The following is a 17,242-nucleotide window of genomic DNA, read 5'->3' on the forward strand; positions in this document are numbered from 1 at the left end:
GTCTCTGTCTGCACTGATCAAGGTACACACACATACACACACACATAGACATAGACATAAACATGCACATACACATTCACATACACATACACATACACATACACATACACATACACATACACATACACACACACGTTAATGAAGATAATCATGGGTGTGTGCGTGCGTGTGTGTGTGTGTGTCGACTTGCAGAGAAAGAGGCACATGAAGAAAAGGAGAAGTCCCACAGAGAGAGAAAGAAGCGATCATCCAGAACTTAAGCATAGACGGATCATGAAAAAATGGGCCCCTGGGCCTGGACGTGTAGAAAGCCCCCCCCCCCCCCTCCCCAGCGCAAACACACATTTTTTTTAGAGCGCAAGTAAACACAATGCCAACAGTATATAAGACATAGCCTACGTTCACCTGCATCTCAACAGGTTTTACAGCGGAGGAACACTCAAAGCCAACAGCACAATAACTAGAAAAAATTCACCTGTATTTCAACGACACAGGATTTACAACACAGGCATGCCACACTCAATTGAAGCCAACAACAGTACATGTACAGTAACAAAATACACCGCTTTCAACCAAAAACAATTGGCAACACTATGGTGTCATATATAGCAACCACAGGATGGCTTTATAAGACTAAATTAATCATAAAATAGTCTTACCTTATGCAATGCATTTTTTCCTGGCTCTGCTTCGTGCAAAATCATCCACGATATCATTAAAGTCCAGTGATTTGGTCAGTTCGCTCTCAATTGCCATGAGAGAAAGAGCCTTGAGACGGTGTTGCGTCATTTTAGTCCGCAATTCGTTTTTAATCCTGGACAGCACAGAGAATGACCGCTCCCCTTCGCAATTGGTTACAGGCAGAGTCAAAAATAGCCGCAGCGCAACATAGACATTTGGAAACATAGATTGCAGGCCACAATCGATAATTACGCGGAGTAGTCCTTGTGGGCTTTTATCATCTTCAGCCTTAATAAAAGATCTGTAAAAGACCTGCACCAGTGTGACCTCGTGACCTGTCCCCAGTACACAAACTTTAATGGCGCCCTCTAGTGTGTAGTTTCTATAGCCTACTCATTAATCTAATGGGAATGTAGCCTGTATTCGCATTAGAATCTGAGTAGGCTATAGAAACTATGTAGCAAGCTTCTCTTTTTTTTTTGCAAGACGTGGGCCCCTATAAAATTGTTAAAAATAGTATATTCAAAAGTATATTCAAAATAGTTTTTTTACGTTCATATAAGGAATCTCATTTGTCCCAGTTACAGTAGGACATTTTCTACCGGCATCCCTGCGACAAGAAATGCAAAGGGCCCCCTGATCTCTGGGGCCCCTGGGCCTGGGCCCGGTAGGCCCGTTCAGTAATATGTCTTTGTCCAGAAGGCCTCTCATAAAGCCCCTCACACACACACACACATAACGTGTGACGACATGAAGCATCACCTGTTTGCCACTGGGTGGCGCTGTTCCTTAATACACTCTGTGCCTCTCTGTGGTTAAGTTATAATAATAATAATAATAATAATTAATTTTATATAGCGCTTTTCCAGGGCTCAAAGACGCTGACAATATAGGACACACATGGGGAGACACAAAAAACAACAAGCAACAACAACAAGTAACATGGAACACAGAGTCAGCGAACGGGGAGGGGGGGGTGGTGTAGAGTCCGGTGTTGATGTTGCTGGGAGCCTCGATGGATGTGGCGGCGGCAGCGGAGAATGCCTGCCTTGGTGGCAGCAGCAGCCGTTGCCGTTGTCATCTGTATTGCCAGCCTGGGACCGAACCCGCGCGGCCGGCCAGCCTAGCCGTGCCATGCCAGCGACCAAATCGCGCAGCAGTGAGTGAAGGCTGGGAACGACCGACACTCACCTGCGGAGATGGCAACCCCCGAACCGGGGAGGGAGCGGTGGCTACCTCCCGGGACGAGGGTAATAGCACAGCACGGCCAGGCCAGCGATGTCTGAGAGCGGCGCGCAGCGGGTCGGTCGGCAACACAGAGCCCGGGGACAGGAACGGTGAGGCGGTGAGTACTGCAATCCGGTAGTGAAGGCGGTGAGTACTGCAGTCCGGTAGTGAAGGCGGTGAGTATTGCAGTCCGGTAGTGAAGGCGGTGAGTAATGCAGTCCGGTAGTGAAGGCGGTGAGAGGCGGGAGATGGCGGGGGTGAAGGCAGCGGAGTTCGGCGGGACAGGATACAAAAAGGATAAGACAGGATACAAAAAGACAGGATACAAAAGGAGACAGGACAGGATACAAAAAGACAGGATACAAAAGGACAGGAGACAGGACCAGGACAGTTCCTCTGCTTATCCACCAAACACAACCCAACAAGTCATTGTACATCATCAGTTATTACCATAACCCGGACATTACCAATATAATCCTATATAGTAATATGTTATATATAATATATTATTATATATATATAGTGTATATATACTCATATATATAGTATTGATGTTTACTGCAAAGAGATGACAAAAGAGGATTGTGTGTGTGTATGTGTGTGTGTGTGTGTGTGTGTGTGTGTGTGTGTGTGTGTGTGTGTGTGTGTGTGTGTGTGCGTGTGTGTGTTCTGGGGGGAATGACTGAGTGACTTCTGCCCTCTTTACTTGGTGATGCTCTCCTCTATTGAGACCGACCCCCTCCCCCCTTCCTCCCCCTGTTCCTCATTGTCACCCGTCTAAAGGCTAAAGGGGGGAGGGAGGGGTGAGACCCCATTAGGCTAACAGACTGGCGTCTCTCTGGCGGTTAGTGAAGAAATCTATGGGATGGGACATGGGATGACGATTTCCATTGGCCAATCAACGGTGTGCAGCGTCACACGTCACACGCAGCCTGGCAAAAAGATCCGGATATGAAAATGTAGACCCTGGGGTCGATGTGGAGCTAAAGAGAGTAGGGTCCATCTGCTAGATAGATGTAGATTTGTAGTTTGGATCTCGCAACCAGGGATTGGGAAGCGATGTATTTCTACGAAAAGGCTGACTGAAGTACGGCACGGCACGGCACGGCTCGGATACAAATGCGGCCCGGTTCGGGTCGGTAGTGGAAAAGCGCCACAAGTGTCCACGTCCCCGTGAGTGAAGGCTGCCTCCCTTGGTGCCTTTTCATTGCGATTTGTAACAGGAACGCGCATGGCCCGAGCTCCGATACAGTGGCTAGCCCTGTAGTGGAAAAGCGCCATTTCTGAGGCGTTGCGCAATCAGAGGGGAAGCAAACTGCCTCCCCCTGTAGTGGAGCTGCGGAAATTTGGCCGATTTTGACTATTAAAAAATGATTGGAATCATACAGAAATGAAATTTCTAACACAAATCAGTGGAGAAATATTAATAATTATATTTAAAAAGTACATTTTATATTTTCACCTTTCATAACAGCTATTTTCATTGGAGTACCATAGGGCTGCACGTGCTGGTTCTACAAAAGTATCATGATACCCTGCATTGAAAACAATTCGAACTTTTTTTTTAACCATAAACACCTGACGAAGTATTTACAGTGAGCTGTGCAGAAGATCATCTAAGTGTGCTCGCGGAGAGCAAAGCATTCTGGCTGTGTGGCTGGGAAAGACAACACTAAACAATCACACACGCGGCATTGACGAGAAGGAAAGAGAAGGATGAAGACGCAAGCGTCGACGCTGGCCTTTTCCAGCCTGTTGATAAAAAGTTTGACAGAAGAGTCAAGAAGTCCGGTATTATTGTGCTTATTGAGCCAGTCACAAAGTGTTACAATTATATAACCTTCCTCAGCATGCTCTTTTCACAACCCCCAATTATTTACGTGAAGGGTCATGACCTTTTCTTTGTAATCTCCACAGGTGCTCAGCCTGTGAATGTCAGCAGCACGAGGGGGAAGCCTAGGAAACCCCTCATTCAACACATCTCCTCGGCCTTCTGGGTTTCCTGATAGGGATTCAGGAAGAGGACCCACCAGCAGAGGGCGCACTTCCCAATGACTACAGAGGGGAGGACAATTACCGTACTGCCAGTTCTAGTACAAAATGAATTGCAGAAAATAAATATCTTACAAAAACCTTGCCAGTGTTTGAATAAAAACATAAAACGTGATTGATAACAATTCATTGATATTTTAGTGTTTATTGCTTGTCTTAATATGCCTGTGTATCTATTGTGTTGTCAATGTGCGAGTGGAGTGGCAAACCCAATTTCCCTAGTTGGGCATCAACCAAGTGTACTAATAGTAAACTGCCGATATCCTTTAATTCTATCCACAAAACACAGATGCAAACACTTACTAAGACAGACAGCACTCACCAACTGCTCTTTGGATTCAAAGTAACAACAGTTTGTCTGTTGCACAGTTTATTTAGCAATATGGTATATAAGTAAGAAATGAGCATTTAACCATTTATACAGTGATTTCATTCTCTCTTCCTTATATTTATAGTATTTTGCTTAATAACTTGCATTATTTACAATAGGAGAAAATAAACCCCCAGTTCAAGTTTTTGTGTGAGGAATGAGGGTTGATGGCAGAACTGTCTCGGAGGAAATCTCAAATAGCACCCAGTTCCCCTTAGAGTGCACTACTTTGTGTCCTATATGGGGAATAAGATGCCATTTGAAATATAGCCACTTCTCTTTCAAATAAGCGGTCAACCAGTGATCAGCATTACCACTCATATTAAGGGTCTGTTCTCTTTTTATACTTTAGACATCTGTATAACAACATTGGATGACAAAATGTTTAATGACAAAGCAACAACTTTCTACATCTGCAAGACAGAAGAGATTCCGGTTTCCAGGCCAGTGAGATGTCCTTGTTTTGTTTTGCGGGTCTGTCAAGAGTTTTGTGTTTCTGTTGTCTGACATGTCTGTGTGTCAGTGTCTCTGTGTACAGGTGCATACATGCCCATGTGTACACAACCTGTCCATTTACTATGTCATTACAGATGGACAGTTCTCCTCCTACACACTTCACAAAGAGGAAAGGAGTCATATCCCCAAACACACATCTTGTAAAATTGTACAACACTAGATTACAATAACCAAGAATTAGAGGAACACGAGAAAAGAACCTGGCCCAATTCCCAGACAAATTATTTTACAGTCAACACAAAAGTTCCTGTTTTCCACCCGGTACAAAATAAAAGGTATGAATAATATAATGCAATTGTTTTGTACATTTTCTTAAAAAAAAGAAAGAAAAAGGCATGAAACCATACCAAATAAACCAAAAAAAACAAAAATAGAACAAAAACATATTGAGCACATTTGGTCTCAACCCAAAAAATATATTCTTTGTGATTTAAATTTAATTAAACAGCAATTAGCAAATCCCTCAAGTTCAATAAGGGAATCACTCGGTTTTGGAAACATTAACATTCCCTAGAAGTGTTGACAATTTTAATTCTCCTCTCTATTTTTCTCTTTACATCTCTAGATTTTGTTTACATGTCAGTACAAAAAGCATCTTTTGAACTTCAGAAAGAAGAAACAGTCCCAAAAAGGCTGAGCGAGAAGGAGGAGGCGGCGGCTGCGTCTGGAAGGAGGGAGACCGTGGTGTGTTCTAGTCTCCCAAAACAATGCTACAATCCCTCCACAAACTTCTCCAGCGTGTCCCCGGTGGCGTCTCCCACCATCCCCAAGTCATTGCCCAGCCCCACGCGGTTGGGCGTGTTAAGCTGTGGGAGCATGGCGCTCTGCTCTGGTGTGCCAAGGTGGGGTGATCTGGAGTGGGGTGAGGGCTGGGGCTGGACCTGCGGCGAGGGGCTGGAATGTGGCGGCTGCTGCTGTTGTGATGGGGGGCAGGGGGACTGGACAGGCGCTGGGGAGCGGACCTGGTTGCTGAGGGCGTTGGCCAGGGTGGGCTGGCCAGGGAGGTGTGTACCACCCTGGGGCTGGCCAGCCAGCAGGTGGGTCTGGGGGCTCATGGGGCTGGGGTGGGCAGGGGATCCCATCTGCTGCTTGAGGACGGCCTGTTGCTGGGGAAGCTGCTGCTGCTGCTGTTGCTGCTGCTGGAGCATACGTTGGTGCATGAGGTTCTGGGTTGAATCCATGCCCATGCCAGGCTGCCCCATCTGGGCCATGGATGGGAGCTGACCTGCCTGCATGGCTAGCTGCTGTTGCTGCTGCTGCATGCGGAGCTGGGAGTAGCTGGCTGCCGAGCCCTGGGTCTGGGGGAACTGGCCTGGGTGAGCCTGGGGAGGCATCCCTCCCTGCTGCTGCTGTTGTTGTTGTTGTTGTTGTTGTTGCTGCTGCTGCTGCTGCCGTAAGAGCTGGCGTCGGTAGAGCTCCTGGATCTGCGGGTTGGTGTTGTGTCCTGGGTTCATCAGCTGCCCTTGGGGCCCGAGCGCAGCCATGCCCTGGGCAGTGGGCTGCTGGGGCTGTTGAGGGGGCATCCCTGGCCTCTGTCCCGGGCCTCCTTGCAGGGCTGCCATAGCCTGCATGACTGGCTGGGCCCCGAGCATCCCTGGTTGCTGCTGCTGCTGCTGCTGGCCTAGTTGTTGGGGCTGGCTGGCGTGGTATTTGGCTGTCCTCTGTTTGATGAAGGCAGCCATGAGCTGGGGGTTGGACTTCAGGATGTTGAGGACTTGTTGCTGCTGCTGGGGCGAGCTGGGGGACTTGAGAGTGCGAAGCAGGTCCTGGAGGGCGTTGGGGGCGATGGCTCCAGGCCTCTGGGGCGTCTGGGGCCGGGGACCCTGCAGGGGAACCAGCATCCTCTGGGCCTGCTGCTGCTGCTGGGCCATTATGGGCCTCTGCATGGGCATAGCCTGCTGAGGGGGCTGCGCCTGGGGAGGGCCTGGTTGTTGGGTCTGGACGGCCTGCATGGGTCCCCCAGCCCCGGGCCACTGTCCTGGGGCCATGGGCTGCATCACCTGGGGCCCCCTGGGTCCTCCCACCATCTGCATGGGTCCGGCCATGCGCTGCTGCTGCTGCTGCTGCTGCTGCAGCTGCTGGTGGTTCATCGGCAAGCCGTTCATGTTGACCCGGTAGTTCTGGTTCTGCTGCTGGGCCTGGGCCACCATCTCGATGTGTCTGGCCATCTTGACGGCGGCTGGGGGCGGAGCCTGCTGCTGCAGGGGCTGTTGTTGCTGCTGCTGCTGCTGCTGCTGCTGGGGGGGCTGAGGGAGGGGGGAGCGCTGCTGGCGCAGGGGCGAGGCCTGAGGACCCGCTTTGCCGTGAGAGGCCGGGGCTTGGGGCGGACCGTTGCGGGGAGCGCTGGGGAACGCGGGGGACATGACGCCGCCGGCGTTGGGTGTCTGGGGCTGGTTGGACAGCGGCTGCTGGGGGGTCTGGGGGGTGTTGGGCTGGGAGTGCGGAGTGGGCGTGCTGGGGGCGGCGGTGGTGGACGCCGGCGGGGACGGTAGGCTCTGGGGCATGGTCCGGCCCTGCATGGTGGCCATGCGGCGGCGCATCATCTGGGCCTGCTGGAGGCGGTGCTGCAGCTGCTGCTGGCGGAGCTTGTGCTTGATGTTGAGGCAGAAGGGCACGGGGCACTTGTTCTCCTGGCAGTGCTTGGCGTGGTAGCAGCACAGGGCGATCAGCTGCTTGCACACGGGGCAGCCGCCGTTGGTCTTGCGCTTGCAGCCCTTGGTGTGCTGCACCACGCGCTTCATCTTCTGGCAGGACGGCAGGGAGCAGTTGGCGTTGCGGCACTGGCAGGCGTGGACCAGGGACTGGATGCAGCGCTGGATGCTGAGGCGGCGGCTCTCCTGGGGGCTCTTGGAGGCCTCGCCGCCCTGGCTGTTGCCGTCGTCGTCCAGGCCCAGGCCCCACTTCACCATCTGGTGCTCGTGGCCCTTCACGCCGTAGCAGTTGATGCATAGGTCAAAGTCCTGAGGAGGGGAGAGACACAATTCAAGATTCAAATGTGTACGGGCGACCAGATGTATCATGTTTTCAAGGATCTTCCACCCAAAAATTATTTGGAGTGCATTAATATTTTTATTTGATGAGACACAGCTAAAATCAAGTCATTGGTACTGCGAAAACAACGACTTCAATGCAGTGTAGATCAATAAAGGTACTGAAGCTGATCTGGTACGATGGTGTGAATGAGGAGTTAAAACATGTGTCACATCCAAATCTGGACGTTTCCGAGGTACTGTGTTGCGCCCTCACCTCGCAGACGGTGCAGTGCCAGCGCGTCTCCACGTGGTGCTTGCACTCGTTGCAGGTGTAGACGAAGCGGTCCTGGCCCTGGTTGTGCAGCTCCACCAGCATGCACATGGAGCTCCACTTGCAGCGGCGCAGGGAGCTGAACTCCCAGTCCCGGGCCAGGGTCAGGAAGGCGTCGCGGCCGTCCATCAGGTCACAGGTCAGCAGGGGGTCCGGGTCCATGATGGGCGGCAGGGTGTTGGCCATGGTGACAGAGTGCAGGTGGATCACAAAGAACACCTGGGAGGAGAAGAGAGAGAGAGAGAATGAGAGGGAAGAGAGAGAGAGAGAGAATGAGAGGGGAGAGAGAGAGCGAGACAGAGTGAGAGTGAATGAGAGACACAGAGAGAGAGAGAGAGAGAGAGAGAGAGAGAGAGAGAGAGAGAGAGAGAGAGAGAGAGAGAGAGAGAGAGAGAGAGAGCAGTTAGAGAAAAGTTACAGACGCACAGCAAAATAGAATGGGCCACCACTCGGTTGTCATTCTGAAAAGTTGGTGCTCTCATGAAGCCACACCTCTTTGTGCTTCTCCAAAGAGGCGTAGAGCTTCTGGGACAGGTCATTGGCTACATTCGGCATCCCAGGCTTCTTCTTATTGGCTCTGCTGACGCTGCTGCTCTTCTTACTGGTCTTCTTGCTGTTCTTCTTCTTGGCATTCTTGCTGTCTCCAGGGGTGCCCTGAGGAAGAAGAGGATGAGAATGAAAAAGAAAAAACATAAGAAAACAACATGACAACAATTAGACTAATCAACAACATGCAAACGCCACATGCACATGCAAATCCGGGAGGGTAGGCAGTGAAGTGCGACAGTCTCTCATGGCGTGTCGGAGCAGTCAACCTCTTCAGCCTTCTCTCCTCTCACCTCTGGGGTTTCGCAGGTGGCTGTGTTCTCCTCTTTTTTTCTCTCCTCCTCCTCCTGCTCCAGCTCCTTGATGCTCTCCTCCAGCACGTTGGGCCAGAAGTCGCCCTCGAAGTAGGGCATCTCGTTGGCGCTGGTGATGCGGTCCTCCGTGGCCTGCTTGAAGATGTCCTGGAGAGGGCAGACAGAGAGACACGTGTGTTACTGTTAGCTCCACAACCTCCACTGCCAAGGACAGAGGCAGACTACAGAGGATTATTCGCTCAGCCGAGAAGGTCATCGGCGACAACCTGCCACGCGCACACATACAACTGTGTCAGTGTCATTTATATTAGTTTTATATTTGGTCGTTGGTTTGTGGGTAACGTGCGTTCTCACTGCAAACGAATCGCTCTGTGGAGCGATTGCAAGCGTACCGAGACCACCCTCTCTAGGCGGACTCGGTCCGGTTTATTTGAGTGTGATTGCTGTGTTCACATATGCTCAAATGAACCAAATTAGCTCCCTGATTCGGACCGACGAGCTAGGTGTGAATGCACCCTAATTTACAGCCTACATAATTATTGTCCTATTGCCCTTTTTGCCTTTTTAAATGACCTTTGCTTACATATTGTTCTTTTTTAATGTCCTATGCACCAGCCTCACCGATGATTCTTATTCTGATCTGGCTAGAGTTTGAGGGTCTGGTACATCAAAGCAAAAATCACATGAAATGTGGTTCGATTTCAAAATATGTAGCTACAAAGGCAAACACTATATGCATTTATTGGTGGCGGGCCGCCACGAATGAATTTCCTCCGCCACTAATTGATTCAGTCCACTAAGTGCACGATTTCTCCCCCCCCCCCCAAAAAAAAAAAAAAAAACCCACCTCTGAACATTTTAGCTGATTAAAATATATCTGATCCTAGATCAGCGCTATAATGGATGTTGACTAAAAGTGCACCTAAATCCACGCCCATCTCTCTCTAACCGCTGATCCAAAATCAGATTAATGACATTAAACATTCAGTTGACGACGTGACACAAGGGCTACTCCTGATTGGTCTAAATGTGAACCGGCATGAGAACCGTGCAGACTCAACCATCCCTGCTCAGCAGTCTTACCTGCCGAAATGCTCGGGCGCCTGTGTTTTCTCCTCGCAAATAACGGGCTAAAAGTCACCGGTAGTACCATCTAAAAGATACAAAAAGCTGATCTAGCTAGCTAGGTGCACAAATAAGATATCACGTTAAATAACTTCAAAAAATTAAACGAAAACAGCGACAGATGGATGGATTTTTCAAGAAAAAAGATGTCCCAGACACTTCAAACATTGCTGAAGCTAGCAGTGGCTATGAGCGATCCGAAACTGCATGGCTTGGGGTTTGGGTGTCGTATTGCAGGATTTAAGTTTCTGTCTATATTTCGGGACGAGGAGCAGCATGGCATGGTCGGACCTTCCCAGCGATGCCCTCGGGAACGAACGGTGAGCCTCGTTGATTGTAACGTAGCAGTGGTCTAGTATGTTAGCTCCTCTGCTGGGGCATGACACCTGTTGTTTGTAATTGGGAAGTTCGGTGTGCAGGTTGGTGTGATTAAAATCGCAGAGCACAATAACTGCTGCGTCGGGATTAGAGTTTTCCACAGAGGAGATGTAGGTAATACTTGGGACATTGCAATTGAAATTGCGTTCAAAGTAAAACACACACACACACACACACACGCAAATATTGACAGTAGAGCTTGGCTTGATAGTGTATATCCCCACTGTGCTGGGTCGCCTCCACACCTGGCACCACAGAGGCCCGTTAAAAAGACTGCTGTCTGTGGATAAAAATGTTGTCCAATACAACGTTGTAGTTGTTTAGTACAAATGGGTCTATAGCAGCTAGGTAACATTAGTCCTGTATCAGAGTTGTGTTGTTGGGTCTTGTAGCAGGGTTGGGTTAGCTATAGCAGCTAGGTAACATTAGTCCTGTATCAGAGTTGTGTTGTTGGGTCTTGTACAGTTGCTCAAAATGCAGATAAGAGAAAGTATAGGCTAATATCAAACAACAATCCTAGAGATGACTAACTCAAACGTACGCATAACTAAATAAAAGCAGGCCAACTAACGACAGCTACACGCCCTCAACTGGGAACATAAAGGATAAATGAATTTTGCAATCGAACATGTCCTGCAGCGACAGCTGGTCGTGCAAATCAGGTTCTGGGAAGATTTTTTTAGCTATTTTTTATTTTTTTTTGCCATCCTCCCTCTAGTTTTGGTTGAAATTAGGTCGTTGTTTTGAGCGCGCGTGCACACGGAAAAAAAATTCGCGCGCTACAAGGCTCTCCGCCACTAATGTTAAAATTCCTGGAGGAAACACTGAACACATATCTCTCTCTCTGTCCAACTCTAAACACAGCTGAATCTACACCCAGAACTGTGCTGTGGGCTTGGAGCCATGTAAGGGCCCCCCAGTCTTGTTCCCAGATGGCGAGGCCCACCTTGTAGTCGTGCAATATCCTCTCGGCGAAGGCCTTGTCCAGCATCTTCCTGTACCACTCCTGCAGCCTCTTGGGCTTGGGGATCTTCTGGTCAGCAGGGTGGCAGTGGAAGATGTAGTCGTCTCCTTCGCTGGGAGGGCAGGCCCAGATGTGCCCCTGAGAGTACCTGAGGGAGGGAGGGAGGAGAGCAAAGGGTCAAAGGTTAGACCTGATAGACTGGTGACGCCTGATGCTGACACAGCAGACCGAGATAGGGTAGATGCTCATACTGAGACCTACTTAGTAGCCGTTTTCAATGCAAGATTATCAAGTTTTGCAAAACACCTAGATGTCATACTAGATTAATGTTGTATGTATTCACTGCACACTATTCAGGAAGTCCTTTTTGATTTTAGTCCCACAATTCCATGGAGCAGGCAAGGGAGGCGGGCAGTTGTGAAATGTAACCAATTACGATGAAGAACAATGAAGAATTTAACATGGTTGAGTTAAAGATGACGATTTCTCAGTATAAATGAGATGTTGAAATTTCCAGCTTACTAAACAGTAGTAAAAATAGGCCTAAATAGTATGTAGTATATACTTTTAGTATTCAGTAGACAGTATGAGCATTCAGAGATGGCCTACGGCTTAGAGAGCACAGTGTTTCCTCTATATGCATTGAATTTCCTCCGCCACAAATTGATTCAGTCCACAAAAAAAAAAAAAAAAGTTCTCAAAAACAAAAAAAACAAAAATCGGAACATTTTAGCTGATTAAAATATATCTGATCCTAGATCAGCGCTATAATGGATGTTGACTAAAAGTGCACCTAAATCCACGCCCATCTCTCTCTAACCGCTGATCCAAAATCAGATTAATGACATTAAACATTCAGTTGACGACGTGACACAAGGGCTCCTGATTGGTCTAAATGTGAACTGTGGTATTCTGTGTACAGGCCACCGTAGTGACATCAGGTCAGGTGGGCAGGTTACGACGAGACAACAAGAGACCGGTATTGTAGAGCTTACAGAGCGAGTTAAAATAAAGACACTACATTGAAATACAGAAGGACTCACGTGTATGTTTAATAGAATAACACGACATGGTGTCAGAAGTCCTGTAAGTGAGTGTTAAGAGTTAGATCGGCCGACAAGTGTAATTTGAGCTCGTGACGGTGAGAAGGGAGAAGAAAAGATGGATGCTAATGCTAACGCGGGAGCAGCTGCAGTCCAGGGGGGTATTCCATCAACGTCGCTAAAGGAAAATCCTGGCTTATTTTGGATAACTCTCGCGAGACTTGTCAGAATATGCCTGGATATTTTTAGGAACTCTCGCGAGACTTGTCAGACTAAACCTGGATTTTCTTTTAGCGATGTTGATGGAATACCCCCCAGAGAGCGGCGCCAGTTTCAAGTGCTACGTTCAGCATCCAGCCTCCGGATCAGCCTAGCATCTAAAAGACACAAAAAGCTGATCTAGCTAGCTAGGTGCACAAATAAGCTACAGCGGGAGAGCCATCAGCATCGGCTAGCTGTGGTGGTGTATCAGCAGACATTAGCAAGTCAAAAAACGATTCTTATGTGCCGTCACTTTAGCAACGACACAGTGTCAAGGGGAAAAGAAGGGGAAACGATTTTTTTATTGACAACGGAATTACATGCTGGAAAAACATGCAGACACAGACAATAAGAGACACACGGGAGAAGTACGGGAAAACAGGGCTGATGTGGGTGTCATCAAAGGTAAGAGTTTGTTTTCTTTAACTCAGCTGATACTCAGCTGTTTACCGAATGCTCCATCTGACTGTGATTTTACTTCTGTAATTATTGTAATTCGTATTATATTATAGCTGATGATCTTTGTGTGTGTGTATGTGACTGTCAGTCACAAGTTTATATTCTGTATTTTCATATTATTTTTTTTGGCCATCCTCTAGTTTTGGCTGAAATTACGTCGTTGTTTTGAGCACGCGTGCGCGTTTCATGCGCGATGCGCGCGCGGTCAGGGCTACCCGCCACCAATGTAAAAATTCCTGGAGGAAACACTGGAGCAAGAAAGTTCATTAAAAAGAGGTGGAAGAGGGGGAGTGAGGAGGAAGAGAGGGAGTGAGGGAGAGGAAGACAGATAGTAAAGGAAAGATGCTCACCCAAGTTTCTTAACGTATTCCAGATAGCCGATCAGGATCTCGTGGTAGACTGCCGTTCTCAGCAACCGAGGTTTGAAGAAGTGAATACTGTCGAGGTACGAGATGTACACCCGCCTGGTGTTGGGGAGGGCGCACTCGGAGCCAAATTCCTGCACGTGCATGCCGAAGAAACACACGTCCGTGCCGTCGATCTCTTCAAAGGCGAAAAGTGCTTTGGTTCTGTAAGGGAAGGTCTCCTGCATCTCGCCTGTGTCCACAAACCTGGCGCGCTCGCACACACACACACACACACACACACACACACACAAAACAGGAGTCGACATGAGTCAACTGACATCAAGTCAGCTCAGTTGGTAGAGGATGGCTGTGTGGGTTTGATTTCCCACTGGGACCATACTGAAAAATGTATACAATCAATGCAATGGGTCGCATATTTTTCAGTATGGTCCCAATGGGAATATGGGAATATATACACACACACACAAAGCTATGGTAGGGCACCCGGCTGGTCGTGGACACTTGTGAGGGCTCTCCTACCTGGACTTCATGCCGGGTTTGACCTCCACTGTCTTGTCGGAGCTGGCCACCACTCGTACAAACACCTCCCCCGCCTCGGGGTGGTTCTGCCTCTTCAAGTACTTATTCACCCGGTCCTCTATGTAGATTCCCAGCCGAGTCGTCTGCAACCCTACACACACACGCACACGCACACGCACACGCGCACGCACGCACGCACGCACGCACGCACGCACGCACGCACGCACGCACGCACGCACGCACGCACGCACGCACGCACGCACGCACGCACGCACGCACGCACGCACGCACGCACGCACGCACGCACGCACACACACACACACACACACACACACACACACACACACACACACACACACACACACACACACACACACACACACACGCACACACGCACACACACATGCACACACACACACACACACACACACACACACACGCACACACACACACACACACACACCACGAATGAAAGGTTACAGACATGGCCTTCATTCGGTGGAGCATGTTTTATGTATGACAGAGCAGAGGGAATAATTCAGCTTAATGCCATACGCTTCTAAAGGTCAGCCATGCTCTCTAGGACTATAAATGCCAGAGGCAGAATGCCAGAAAAGAGACACATGGCGAACAATGAAAGCAGCTGCTGGAGGGAAAAGCCTGTGATCGTTTAAGTCCATACTTAGTCCATACATATCTACACCATATGGAGATGGTTTATCATCACATTGAGTGAGGCTTCTATGACTTTGAATGCTTGAAACATAACTACATCACATTGTAAGGGCTTTTGGCTCCTGCGTGACAAGTCAAATAATACTTGACTCCAAAACCCTGAAGCTCAGAGGGTGGTAGTGGATAGTAACCACCAAGTAGAGTGCCCAGACCTTCCATACCGGAAATATAATGAAAAGGGAACAGGGGAGCACCCCTCTGGCTTGCGCGTTAAACTGTATCATCTAATCATGGCGCGATTAAATACTGGAAGCTCCTAACCAGGGACTGGAATGGAAATGCAGCACGACTTGTCCCGGTGTAGTACGACTGGTCCCGCTGTAGTACGACTACCATCACTTTATTATCTTATTCTACTTTCTTTATTATTACTTAACATACTTTATGCTATTATTGTTGATTTAAGAATGCTACTCATGTACCTGTGTGTTGGATGTAATAAAAGCAATTCTGATTCTGAAATGGAGACTTACTTTTTGCAGAGAACTTGTTATCCTTCCTTGTTTTCCCACTCTTCTTCAGACAGTTCTCACAGATGAATCTGCACCAGAGGAGACCATCGTTAACGTCACAAGTATGAAAGACGCACTTTTTCCCCCTGCCATTTTGTGTCAAAGTCAAGTCAAATGGGGCTTACCCGGATGGCCAGATGACATCGTAGTGTAGGACACATATTTGATGCATCTTCCGCCCGCAATCTTTACATTCAACAAACCTGAGGACACAAAAATAATCATTCTAGCTTTAAAGATAACACAATCCATTTTCCCACAGAACTGCAGCTCAGTTCGCTTTTTCTTCTAGGTCAGCGAAAAATAAAGGTTTCAACATTTGTATGAATTCTGATCGACTTCACTGCCAAAGCAGGGAGCAACAGAGAGATCAGCATGTCATTTAATATGCCTCCTTTTCTTACACACTTGCAAGCAGGCCAATGAAAGTGTGCCTTTGTAGGAGATTGTAACACAACACTCACAAACCTGTAATAGCTCTCATGTGTACCATGATAAACTACAGCCAACTTGTAGTCATACAATGAGTGAAAACCAAAAGGAGAGCAGTCCAAGATCTGGGATACAGGTTTAAGCTTCATCTTGAAAACTAAGCACATGGGCAAATGTGTCTGTCGGAATGCTCCTCTTGGGACACTGTTACAAAACTGTCCAGCAGGTGGCACTTCTGAGCAGACCGGGGGCCTAGTAGTCAAAGCGGCAAGAGAAGCAGTCCAAGACCTAATCCTAATATGAACTGTGTCCCAAACTAGCATAGAGAAAGACAATAAAGCTCCCGTTGTAATCAATCCTGGTACTGGGTGTGTGTGTGTGTGTTTACTCACGGTTCAGGGTCTAGTGAGTCATTCTTCTTCCTCTCAAACTGGTCTTTCGATATCTTCCTGGAAAGGCAGAGAACAGCCAGATAAACCATTACCCACTGGATATGAGTCTTCTTCAAATTCAACACCGTTCTAAACAACTACAAACCAAAATGTCAACATTCAAATGCATTTTTGTTCACAGGTCTGAATGAATGAGTGATATTAAACCCCAGGATTTAATACAAGTGAATAAGCAGCGTTGACGAATAGAGACATAAAAATAGGAGGAGGAGGGGTAAACGTACGTCTGTGGCTGTGCAGGGTCGTCCCCTAGCGTTACACTGTCCCCCTGGATTTCATTGAAGCACTTCTCACAGAAATGATACCTGTAGAAAGAACACACACACACACACACATCAGTATATTGGACACACACTCCCAAAATCAACACTATGGCCTAGTCTGAAGCCCCACAGACATTTGGAGTTCTGCATTCAAGCTTCAAACATATGAAATGCTATGGATGCCAAAACGTTTGGTAACACCAGATAGTGTCAACATCAGAAAAGACAATTCAGCCTTCAGAGAACGATGTTTCTCTCAGAAGTCCATTCGCTCAAATGCTTATCCTCCTGTTCTATTAAAATTAGTTGGAGTGGACGGAGAAAACCATGCTGCAGCGTGGAGCAAGAATATTATGACTAGCAGTTACACTGTTCATCCAGCAGGGGAAGCAAGGAGACACCCTGACGAGCACCCCCTCCGGCACTCAGCAGAGGGGAACACAAACGGTATACTTGAGTGTGCATGTTACCTCCAACCAACTCATTAGGCTACACATCAAGCAGGCTTGCTAGAGAGAGAGAGAGAGAGAGAGCGAGAGAGAGCTCAGTGAGGGTGATTATCAGTGACAATGACTGAGTAGCTGCTTGCCACACCGTGACAGTTTGTGTGAGAGAATACAGGGAGCGGAGTGGAAGGGGAGGTGAACAAGGCTGGCGTAGGAGGGCGGTATTCTGCCCTGCAGTGCCCAGGCCTGTGAGCCAGAGCCTCGGAGGCCACAGCT

General features: G+C 48.4%; 1 protein-coding gene across 1 annotated transcript in view; it reads right to left on the reverse strand.

Annotated features, from left to right (window-relative positions):
* Window positions 1-4,115: 4,115 nt before the first annotated feature.
* crebbpa (CREB binding lysine acetyltransferase a) overlaps window positions 4,116-17,242 on the reverse strand; it is a gene marked incomplete at its 5' end in the record, with an annotated part of 56,828 nt that continues 43,701 nt past the window's right edge. The window contains 11 exons of the mRNA XM_080523782.1: window positions 4,116-7,806; window positions 8,093-8,368; window positions 8,642-8,803; window positions 8,989-9,156; window positions 11,459-11,624; window positions 13,590-13,850; window positions 14,127-14,277; window positions 15,335-15,402; window positions 15,499-15,576; window positions 16,198-16,254; window positions 16,482-16,562. Coding sequence (XP_080379908.1) covers window positions 5,557-7,806; window positions 8,093-8,368; window positions 8,642-8,803; window positions 8,989-9,156; window positions 11,459-11,624; window positions 13,590-13,850; window positions 14,127-14,277; window positions 15,335-15,402; window positions 15,499-15,576; window positions 16,198-16,254; window positions 16,482-16,562 — 3,718 coding nt within the window. The 3' untranslated portion in view covers window positions 4,116-5,556. The remainder of the gene's footprint in view (window positions 7,807-8,092; window positions 8,369-8,641; window positions 8,804-8,988; window positions 9,157-11,458; window positions 11,625-13,589; window positions 13,851-14,126; window positions 14,278-15,334; window positions 15,403-15,498; window positions 15,577-16,197; window positions 16,255-16,481; window positions 16,563-17,242) is intronic.

Source organism: Nansenia antarctica (genome assembly GCF_963989245.1).
Source record: "Nansenia antarctica genome assembly, chromosome: 2".
Taxonomy (NCBI): Eukaryota; Metazoa; Chordata; class Actinopteri; order Argentiniformes; family Microstomatidae; genus Nansenia; species Nansenia antarctica.